The 11722-nt window shown below is 40.3% G+C and overlaps 1 protein-coding gene across 1 annotated transcript; it reads right to left on the reverse strand.

Annotated features, from left to right (window-relative positions):
* Positions 1-7717: 7717 nt before the first annotated feature.
* Positions 7718-9472, reverse strand: LOC135546584 (short neurotoxin 8-like). The gene is made up of 3 exons (XM_064975144.1): positions 9273-9472; positions 8201-8302; positions 7718-8063 (listed from the first exon to the last, which is right to left on the reverse strand). The coding sequence occupies exons 1-3, from the start codon at positions 9325-9327 to the stop codon at positions 7978-7980; spliced, it is 243 nt and encodes an 80-aa protein (XP_064831216.1). The 5' UTR covers positions 9328-9472; the 3' UTR covers positions 7718-7977.
* Positions 9473-11722: the final 2250 nt, after the last annotated feature.

Here is an 11722-nt window from a genome sequence, read left to right on the forward strand (position 1 = left end):
ATAGTTTTTATAGCAGTCACTTACTATGGGTTAAAATAAACCCAAATCATCTATTTCAATGGAATGTAATGATTGGTTCGTTCCAAGGAATTTGAAGTAGGGTATAGAATGGAACAAAAATGTCCACAAAATGCCCAGTCTATTACAGATATACTATATAATCTACTATAATCTACTTTAACAGATGGCTATGTTGTCATTTTTTGCCATTAACTCACATTGGGGTTGCAGAGGTCCACATCAGTAACAGAGAGAGAGACACCCTGGGGCGAGGGGTCTCGTTTCAGGCTCTCATCTTGGTACAGATCCTGGTGTTTGTCCTTGGCCCGGGGCAGGGTGTAGTCATGGGCATAAACGGGGTAGTCTGTGAGGGGCCTGCGGCAGATGTGGTAGGATGTCCCACAGGCCTGAACGTTCTCAGCTGGGTTACTCCAGCAATGGTTCCTAGGATGAGCTCCAGGGCCTCCAGGCCCGGTCCTCAGCTCCATGGCACCCGGGGCTAGGGTAGCATTCTCCTGGGCTGATGGTAGAACAGACTCACAATCAGCAGCTGACCTCCGGACCACATCCAGATACGGTCCTGCCATCACTGGGATGGGCCCTGCTGCATGGTGACCAGAGAAGAAGGGTACAGAAATGAACATCTGACAAATTATCGATATTCATCAAAATTGTAACACATGTTTTGTCATGCTTTGTTATGTTGTTACTATCTATGTCAATATGATCAAGGAGACATACCATAAGTGTCGTGGTCTATGGTAGATTTTCTTAGTTCCTTACTTCGTGTGGTGTCCTGATTTTTCTTGGCCTATTCTTTTCCATTTTTTGTACTCCCTTTCTTACAAGTCTTCTGATTCCCAGGCTTTTGACTCCCAGGCTTTTGACTCCCAGGCTTTTGACACCCAGGCTTTGGACTCCCAGGCTTTTGACTCCCAGGCTTTTGACTCCCAGGCTTTGGACTCCCAGGCTTTTGACTCCTTTTGATTGGCATTCAGGGCCTGGCCACTTCCCCGTTGTCATGGACAATCTGGAGTGTCACAAAAATCAAACACATAATAAAAACATGTCCGTTTTGGAGGTTGTCAATAACCACATTTCCATTCACAGTTTTTATCCAACTAAAGTCATCATATAAAAATTATAATAATATGACAACTGTGATGAAAACAGGAAGTTTCGGTACAAGTTTATAAATGCCGACAGATAATTTTCTCTTTCGACACGGTTGGATCTTTTGTGTCAATAAAATTAATTAGGACAGAAATGGCAGTGGAAATGGTGGAAATGCCTTTTATGAGCCAATACTGATGTAATAACCATCATATCTAAGTAAACTTGGAGTAACGCGATGATATGGTGTGTGGTTCTCATCCCACAATGACTCGGGAAACCATGCAGTTTATTAGGCTACAGATCAAATAAGTTTGATGAACATCAGAGGGTGGTAAATACACTGTGATCTTGATGCTCTTTTGAGGGTCTTGTTCTGGTGACATGATGATCGGCGCTTCACAGCCGTCTGACAAATACACATTTTCTCGCTCATATCAATAATAATCTCATCATGTCGACCAACTTTTCACTCAGGCCCCCTTTCCAGCATTGGGGAACATCCCTTGCCTCCCACATCTATTTCTATGGGCACAAGCACTGTTCATGACACAAACTGTTCACATCCCTCTTGGTGGAGAGAAAATGTTACAGGTTATTAATGTTAAAGCTTATTTCCTTCAATTCTACATGTTTTGTCATGGGTGCAGAGAATATTTTGCCATTTTGAAGCTAGTTTTCTTGCAATTATTCTATACATTTTGCCATGTCTGTTTATTAATGTGATATTTGAGTGACTCAAACATTACAACAAAATATATGGGATAAAAAAACCTGGCTAAAAAAAGTTAGCTGACATGGGCTAGTTGATCTGGACACAGATTTTCACCTTGTCAGCTTGGATATTAGATCTTGCAACCTTTCAGTTACAAGTCCAATGCTCTAACCAATAGGGTACCTGGGGCAGCAGGTAGCCTAGTGGTTAGAGCATTGAACTTGTAACCGAAAGGTTGCAAAATTGAATCCCTGAGCTGACAAGGTTAAAATCTGTCGTTCTGAACAAGGCAGTTAACCCAGTGTACCTAGGCCGTCCTTGAAACAAAGATTTTGTTCTTAACTGACTTAGTTAAATAAAGTTAAAATACATTCTGACAAGTTATACATTTCTCTCTAAGGAATTCAATGCCTGACATTGCACGTTGAGCATTATTGTTATGGGATTTTTATGAATAATGACTAAATTATGTATACATTTAGCTTATAACTGAATTATAACTAAACAGAATACTACTCTGTTACTGTATGAATGTATGAATCTTATTATAATCATAATACTGAATATAAGGTGTGTAGTTTTAGTCAAGAATTAGAACATGAACGGTCTGTTCCTTGTTAGAAACGAATGGAGCTATCGTCAGTCTGGCTGGAATACTGTGTTCCTTACAGGACATTCTGTCCTTACCCAGGGAGGGGAGAGACCTTGGGCTTGTAGTAGATTGTTTAACAGGTGGCAGACAATGTGAGAAGGCTTGTGCACTATATTGCCATTGTATCTGAGAGGAGGGGGGACATTTATGACTAAATGTGAGGTATATAAACCAATGTACATGGTATTATGACCAGAGCTCTCGAGAATAAACGCTATTGATTCATTTTGATGGCTGGTCTCTGTCCATTTTATGCAAATGAGAACTTTACAAATCCTTAGAAATGGACAGAGTGTTTTAATTGAATTGGTTAATGAACACATAATAACTAAATTAATCTAACAATTACACTATTACAACTTTGAAGAGTAAGTTGAAAATTGGATTGAGTTCCTACAACTGCAAAAAATATTTAGGGAACCACTGATGTAGACAACACCCCCACAGCCTACCTGCACTGTATCTGCGAGCTGTTGGCTAGAGCACATGTGCCAAGACCAGAGTAGGCCCATTTGATATTTAACGCAACAGTTTGTGACAAAACTATCGGTAGAGTTGAAAATGCGATGGAAACATTTTGAAACTTTAGGTACATGAAATCTTAAGAGAAGATGTACATTTTGTGTGCAATACGTCATCACACATTGATTTGTATCTGCAAAAAGTCAATATGGTGGAAACACCACTGGTGGAAAAATGCACAGATTTTCTTTATGCAGATTCTAGAGTATGCCTATTGGTGTAAAAATATGTCACCAATTGGATGGAAACCTAGCTATTGTCAGGTTCAAAAAGCTCAGTCGTGTCTTATGGTGGTTTTACGGGTTAGTATTATGAACAGCTAGTCATGCATTTTTTCTGGGTGAGATGCTGGCACTACTGGTGTACAAATGCCATTTTCGGATACCAGCACACTGCACTAGTCTTGTTAGCATCTGTGCCAAGCTGTCAACACAGCGACTGAGAGAGGCTCTGAGTGCCCAAATGTGGATCCACTCCAACATCATTGGCAAGCAATAACATGTCTGGACCACACTGTGAATTAGTGAGAGTAGGCACTCCCTTAGCACTCCCATGGTGCCACCCCAGCAACCCACCCCTCTTTGCCATGTGGCCCAGAGATTATGGGGGCATAGTGGTACCCATCTCCCAGCTGAGACATCTGTACAGCATTGAAACTTAATCAGCATTTGTGTTAAGTGATTTCCCGATTTAAAGCCAAGAGGCTCGTTGGATGTGAAAACAGGCAGATCGACATCCCATTATAAGACTGTAAAACTCTGAGCTGGCATGAAATGGGCAGCATGGAGTCTGCTGCCGATCACTCACCAGGTCTCTCTGCCGGCTGTTGGGCCTGTCTGGATTCTGAGCCCAGCCCTCGTAACTCACCATCTACATACAACAACAGAAAGACAACATTTATTAAATCAACTTTAGGAAAGAATAGATAGAGCAAATAGAAATATGTAAATTGTAAACTAATTGTACAAGCTCATGGTACTGGACAAAGTGAAGGATAGTTCTTTTCCCCAACCTGAGTTGGTGGTGTTGGTGGGGTTGGTGGTTTTTCATTCTTCTTTATGCTCGACTTGCGTCCTCCTCTTCCTTCTTTGGTCTTGACATTGGTTCTGATCATGGTTTTGGCCTGGACCTCAGTTCTGAGCATGGGCTTGACCATCTCTGAACAACAGAGTCACACCAGTCAGAAGTCTCTCTAAACTCCTAAACCTTGATAGGTAATGTTCCAATATAACACTGTGATTGAGACTTTTATTTTGAGATATAATCTCTTGTGTCCATTCACAATCACATTTAGTTTCAGTACTATACAGTGAAGTCTACCCTGTGTCTCAAGTACTAGACACTAATGCAATGCTCCCACCACAACTTCATGTACTGTAGTACACTGACTAAATGACACATGCCCTGCACTGCCTCCAGTGTTACAAAACTAATATCCTGTTGGCACAGTGCATTCGGAAAGTATTCAGACCCCTTGACTTTTTTCACATCTTGTTACGTTACAGCCTCACTCTAAAATGTATTAAATAAACAGTTTTCCTCATCAATCTACACAAAATACCCAATAATGTCAAAGCGACAGGATTTTAGATGTTTTATGAATTTTTTTTTTTTTAAAGACCTTATTTACATAAGTATTCAGAACCTTTGCTATGAGACTCGAAATTGAGCTCAGGTACATCCTGTTTCCATTGATCATCCTTGAGATGTTTCTACAACTTGATTGGAGTCCACCTGTGGTACATTCAATTGATTGGACATGATTTGGAAAGGCACACACCTGTCTATATAAGGTCCCACAGTTAACAGTGTATGCCAGAGCAACAACCAAGCCATGAGGTTGAAGGAGTTGTCCGTAGAGCTCCGAGACAGGATTGTGTCGAAGCACAGATCTGGGGAAGGGTACCAAAACAATGTCTGCAGCGGTGAAGATCTCCAAGAACACAGTGGCCTCCATCATTCTTAAATGGAATAAGTTTGGAACCACCAAGACTCTTCCTAAAGCTGGCCGCCTGGCCAAACTGAGCAATCAGAAGAGAAAGGCCGGTGGTCACTATGACAGAGCTCTAGAGTTCCTCTGTGGAGATGGGAGAACCTTCTCTGCAACCATCTCTGTAGCACTCCACCAATCAGGCCTTTATGGCCAGTTACAGTGGCCAGACGGAAGCCACTAATCAGTAAAATGCACATGACAGCCGCTTGGAGTTCACCAAAAGGCACCTGAAGACTCTCAGAACATGAGAAACAATATTCTCTGGTCTGATGAAACCAAGATTGAACTCTTTGGCCTGAATGCCAAGCATCACGTCTGGAGGAAAGCACGGTGGTGTCAGCATCACGCTGTGGGGATGTTTTTCAGTGGCAGGGACTGGGAGATTAGTCAGGATCGAGGGAAAGATGAATGGAGCAAAGTACAGAGAGATCCTTGATGAAAACCTGCTCCAGAGCGCTCAGGACCTCAGACTGGGGCATAGGTTCAGCTTCCAACAGGACAACGAAAGATCTGAATAGTTATGTAAATGTGGTATTTCCAATTTTTTTTAAATATACATTTTTTTTTTTGCTTTGTCATTATGGTATATGTGTATAGATTGATGAGGGAGAAAAACAATTGAATCAATTTTAGAATAAGGCTGTAACGTAAAAAAATGTAGAAAAAGTTAAGGGGTCTGAATACTTTCTGAATGCACTGTACAGCATTTGTAAAAGATACCTTGGTCTCAATATGTCTTCCCTGTTAAAATAAAGGTTATGCTGATTCTAGTGGCTTTTGTTCATCACTGTAAGTTATGCAACTGGGTTTATCATTATACCTGCTTAATAACAGTGTCTTATGACTCAAAATAGAGATTAAAACCATAATGTGGAGCTGTATACCAGGCTGCTAAATGTCAGCATGTGGCAGGGTAGCCTAGTGGATAGAGCGTTGGACTAGTAACCGGAAGGTTGCGAGTTCAAACCCCCGAGCTGACAAGGTACAAATCTGTCGTTCTACCCCTGAACAGGCAGTTAACCCACTGTTCCTAGGCCGTCATTGAAAATAAGAATGTGTTATTAACTGACTTGCCTGGTAAAATAAATCAAATAAATAGTTGTTGGATCACAAAGGGTAAAGGAACAAATAATTTAATCATTGCTTCATTCAAAAATTAATTTGTATTATATGTAGTTAATTTGGTTGAATGCCAAACATGCCATTCATGACATTCATATCATAATGTATTGTTTCCATGCACTAATCAGTTTGAGTGCTGTTTCTGTAAACTGTAAATCAGTTTCTGCCTTTTCTGGGCAACTATAAAAGTGCCTTGTAAGATCAGAGGGTTTCTGGGATAACATGTTCTCTTTTGTTCATAGAATGTGTGTGTTATGCTGACCCCTTTAAGATGTTTGAATGAAACACCTGTCACATGATGTGTAAAGGAGTGAAGGTTGGCTCTCTAACACCCACAAATCCTCAAATGTGGAGCTCTAATGGAAAAGGAAATAATGGTTGGAAGATAAATACTGTCAGGATTTGGCCAGGGTTGTTCCGGTTGTTGGTCACTAGATGCCCCCATTGTGCTTTTTGTCCTTATGTTTTTCCCTTGATCCCCATTATTATTTGCACCTGTGTCTCGTTTCCCCTGATTGTATTTAAACCCTTTGTTTCCCTCAGTTCTGTGCTCTGTGTTTGTATGTTAGCACCCAGCCCTAGTGTTCTGTGTATTCTTGTCGTTTCCAGTGGATGCTCTTGTGGATTTCTGGTTTTTTGTTTTTTGAGTATCTTTTGAGGCTTTTTGTGCTATACCTACCACCTTTTGGATTTGCCATTTTTGTATTGTAGGACTTCTCCTTTTTTCTTTATTAAATACACTGTCTTAAGTACTGCTGTGTCTGCCTCATCTTCTGGGTTCTGCTGACTATTCGTGGCTCAGTTGATTAAGTGACTGTTTCTCACTCCGGAGACCCAGGTTCGAAACCGGGTCCTGACAAAATACATATCTAGATGTGACACATATTTGCCTGTTTGATTTAGATGACCAGCCACAGCCCACCCACTGGGCACACACTGGTTGAATCAACGTTGTTTCCACGTCATTTCAATGAAATTACGTTGAACCAACATGGAATAAACGTTGAATTAACGTCTGAGCCCAGCTGGCACTGACTTGTGCTGAGTGATGACATTTAAACATTTGCCTTATCTACAGTTATGCACAATAAGATGATTTTAAATGTGCAAAGTCTTCCTCTTTTCTCACTCTAAAACTGTAATTTTCTTTGCTTTGTTTTCGAGAGATTAAAAACAATCTACACACTGATCAAACATACTTTTTTTTGGAGGAGAGTGGGGTTGAGTTGCCAGGTGAGTGGTACAGGTTCTCCATAACTCCCCCTCAGAGGGATTTAGATAATCCTGCCTGCCCAGATGCATATGGCCACGACAGGCCAGCCTTGTCCCCGTCTGGTGACCCACATCCCAGCAGAAGGCCATGAGCCAGCATGACCCACTCAGGAGCATCCGGAGAGAGAGGAGACTAGGAGAGGCTACACTAGAATCACAGCTCAGGCATTGGAAATCCTCATTACTGTAAAACCTCCATGTTTTAATGCATTAAGTCAAGCTTTGAAGGACAGCCGAAACAGTTGAGAGTCGTTCAAAGGGCTAGATTGTTTTGCACGACAGAAAGTATAGTATTGCCTTTTTTAAAGATTATCACAAACAATAGCACTGACTTTGCTGATAACTTTTTTATTGAGGAAAAATGTACTTACTATGACTGTGATATGGGTTGTCTCACCTAGCTATCTTGAGATGAATGCACTAACTAAGTCGCTCTGGATAAGAGTGTCTGCTAAATTACTAAAATGTAAATGTAATTCATTGAAAGGTTATAATGTATCCCATATTCTAAAGTATTTCCCACACAACATTCAACTGTATCTAAACAGAAGGTGTGTAGTCAGTGGTGATGGTTCTCTGTGGATCATGTCAGTTCTCACACAGGTCTCCCTGGCAACAGTAGGCGTTGACACCCGAGACACACATCTCCTCGCAGGTACGAGTCACTGTGTCCGCTGTGAAGGAAAAGAAGGAAGTAGAAAATGTTTGAGCAATTTACAGATGATTATTGCGCTCAGTTGATTAATAATAGATCAATATTTTTGATACAGATTGAAAGGACTGACTGAAAGAAGAAAAGTGGAATATTTACCAGTCACCACAGTTCTGCAGTACATGCTCGATGGTGGACATTCTGTCACTTGCTTGCAGTCAGCATCATCCTCTTCACAGGTATAACACCTGAGTGTGAGCACTGTGGAGAAATTCACATTTAGAGCAGAAGTGATGATATGATTCTTAAAGTGTGGATCATCATTAGCTTATCAAAAAACAGTGGTGGAAAAAGAACCCAATTGTCATACTTGAGTAAAAGTAAAGATACCTTAATAGAAAATGACAAAAAATAAAAGGGAAAGTCATCTAGTAAAATACTACTTGAGTAAAAGTCTAAAAGCATTTGGTTTTAAATATGTTTCAGTAGCAAAAGTAAATGTAATTTCTAAAATATACTTAAGTAACAAAAGTAAAAGTAGAAATAATTTCAAATTCCTTATATTAAGCAAACCAGACGGCACAATTTTGTTACTGATTTATTTGAGGGATAGCCAGGGGCACACTTCAACTCTCATACATCATATACAAACAAAGCATTTGTGTTTAGTGAGTCTGCCAGATAAGAGGCAGTAGATGACCAGGGATGTTCTCTTGATAAGTGTGTGAATTGGACCATTTTCCTGTCTTTAAGCATTCAAAATGTAACTGGTACTTTTGGGTGGCAGGGAAGATGTATGGAGTAAAAGTAAAGGTTTTCAAAAATATAAACAGTTAAGAAAAGTACAGATACCCCAAAAAACAACTTAAGTAGTACTTAAGTATTTTTACTTAAGTATTTTAAGTATTTTTTAAGTATTTTTTACTTAAGTATTTTTACTTAAGTACTTTACACCACTGCAAATAAATAAATTGGCATTGAGAAAGTTAGTTGTAAGTCTACCAAGAGGAGTGTGAGCATTTTCATTCCTTACTAAGTTGTTGAAGATCCTTCACTGTTATAAGATCAAACTTTTCCCCTAACAAACATAGTTCAACAACATCATGCAACGTAGGCTACATATGAATAATTTTGCCCTGGACCTGAAATTTAGTTTTTTTAAAGCACACCTCAACCAAGAGTTGCATCTATGATATTTATAAACCAGTCTATATTTATTAAGTTTGCTCACCTTGAGTGTTACAGAGCAGCACCAGCAGCGCGGTTGTCAGTAGCAGGGTCCTCATGTTGTCCAGTAGTGTGAAGGAGTAATGTACAGGTACAGTGTTTGTACTGATACACCTTTGCACTGTACTGAGTACTCACCTAAACAGACTCCTTTATTTCATTGTGCGCTTACATTAAATGCATTCCTTCCCCCTTCGTTTTCTAAGACAAATTCAAGCAATGCAATGCAGCGAGACAAGGAGGAGGAGCAACTTCAGTGGACGGACTGGTGTTTTTTCAGTCCTCTCTATGTTCTAAGAATGCATTCTTGCCAGTGAATCTGCCATCAGCATCTGGGCATGCAATTCAGACAATAGACTGTTGTCCCCATTGCTGGGAAATAACCAGGAAATAATCTGGTTAAATAACCTAACCAGTTGGACTGGATTATTTCATTACAGTCCAAACAACCAAATGAATATAACTTCACAAGCATAGTCCTATTCATTATCTTAAAAATGCATTACTTTCAGAAGTTTTCATATTGGTAAGCAGGGACCAAATTGGACTTGAAATTAGGCATTTCTAACACACCGGCCCATTTTTCCTCCAGATGCCCCATTATTAACCAAATAATTATACATATGTGCAAAAACACCAACTTAGAGAGGCACATTGTGCTACGGATCGATCAGCCCATCTGGCATTTGCCAGAACTGCCCTATGGCCAGTCTGTGTCTGTAGGAATGTATGACACAGATGACATACAGCATTACAACCAATAGGCTACTAAGGAATACATCTGTTTTTCAAAGACTTCATGGAAATATCTCACATAAGGTTAAGGTTTGCATGGCCTTGCTAAGACTAGTAGCTAGTAGGGAGTAAAGTTACCTTTGATGAAACCTCTTGCAACCTTTGACTCCATCTCACATTGCCTTATAGTTGCGGTTGGGTCAAGGCTGCTAGAACAACTACTACATGTTTACCTATATTTAATTGGGGTGGCAGGTACCCTAGTGGTTGGAGGATCGAATCCCCGAGCTGACAATGTAAACAAGGCAGTTAACAAGGCAGTTAACCCACTGTTCCCCCGGTAGGCTGTCATTGTAAATAAGAATTTGTTCTTAACTGACTTGCCTAGTTAAACAAAGGTTAAATAAAAATTTAAATGAAATTGAAGGGACCCAAAATGTGAATCTTCATGTAAATAAAAAAATGTTTGGAAGACAATCATGGTACCAATAATTGCTTCTAATACATCAGAAGTATATCCTTGAACCGATCATTTAAAAATCACACAGAAGTTATAAGAATAATTGTTGTTAATGGCAGTCTGTAGTACCCTGGTCGGCCTTCAACTTGTGTTGGGGGGGTCAAAAGAGGGGTCAAAGGCGGCAGCACTGAGCCTGTCTGCAACCTCACTTCATGGTTGAGTTCAAACTGTGTATGTTGTCTCCATGAGATGCCATCTTAACTGACTTTATTTGGCTTCAATGCGCTATAGAGAGAAATATAAATTGCGTCTTTTTGTAGGCACTACCTCCGCAATGGTTCGTTGGACAAAGTTTATGGGGAAATGAATGGCATTTTTGTAGGGTTTTTGGATAAACACACTGAAAATAAGGTCTGTGGTAAACACAGGTTTTTTTCTATGAGATAATCTTCATCAGCTACACAACATTTTGTGGATTTTTAAGCATTTGTGTCATTTAAAAAGCACATAAAGACTTCATAATTTATAAAGATCATGTTAACTAACTGATATTATCTCATAGTACAAAACATATAAGATCTCCTAAGCCTGTGTTTACCACATACCTTTTCAACGTTTATCTCAAAACCCTGTTCTTTCCCCATAGGATGGCTGAATGAACCAGAGAGAACTAATTTCCGGGCTTTAGGACTACATGTCATGTCTTATTATGTCTGTTCCTGTTCTTTCCCTTCACTCTGTCTCTCTCTGCTGGTCTTATTAGGTTACCTTCTCTTTCTCTCCTTCTCCAGCTGTTCCTCATCTCCCCTAACTAGCTCGTTCACCCTTTCCCCACCTGTTCCCTTTTTTCCCTCTGATTAGGTCTCTATTTCTCTCTCTGTTCCTGCTACTTTCGGTGTCAGATTCTCGTTTGAGTTTCTCATGCCAGAAGCAAGCTATCGTCTCGTTTGCTTCATCCTTGTCCTATCCTGTCAGAATCTGCCTGGCAGGTGCATCCTGTACACTACTAGCTGTCTTTCGTTTGCACTGTGTCCAGTTCATCTGATGCTACGTGAGATCAGGTACCACTGTTCCTCTATGACCCGCGCCTACCCAGAGCGACCTGCAGCCTGTCGCCGCTAACCCAGCTATTCTCCTCTGCTGCTAAGAAGGGGACTCTCTTGTTATTTATCAGAGGGACTTTATGTTTCATTTGTCGCCCTCTCTGCGGGTTGTCTATTTTGCCATTATCAACGTCTGAAGAGGATCTATGTCTTACC

The sequence above is a fragment of the Oncorhynchus masou genome, chromosome 9 (assembly GCF_036934945.1).
Source record: "Oncorhynchus masou masou isolate Uvic2021 chromosome 9, UVic_Omas_1.1, whole genome shotgun sequence".
In the NCBI taxonomy this organism is placed as follows: domain Eukaryota; kingdom Metazoa; phylum Chordata; class Actinopteri; order Salmoniformes; family Salmonidae; genus Oncorhynchus; species Oncorhynchus masou.

Bases quoted from the DNA above. Each gene is read 5' to 3' on its own strand.
- LOC135546584 (XM_064975144.1), bottom strand. From the start codon at position 9,327: ATGAGGACCCTGCTACTGACAACCGCGCTGCTGGTGCTGCTCTGTAAC. The intron at 8,303-9,272 runs GTGAGCAAACTT...ATTTCTCCACAG, and splicing joins GCTGCTCTGTAACACTCAAG to TGCTCACACTCAGGTGTTAT. The intron at 8,064-8,200 runs GTAAATATTCCA...TTTCCTTCACAG, and splicing joins CTGCAGAACTGTGGTGACTG to CGGACACAGTGACTCGTACC.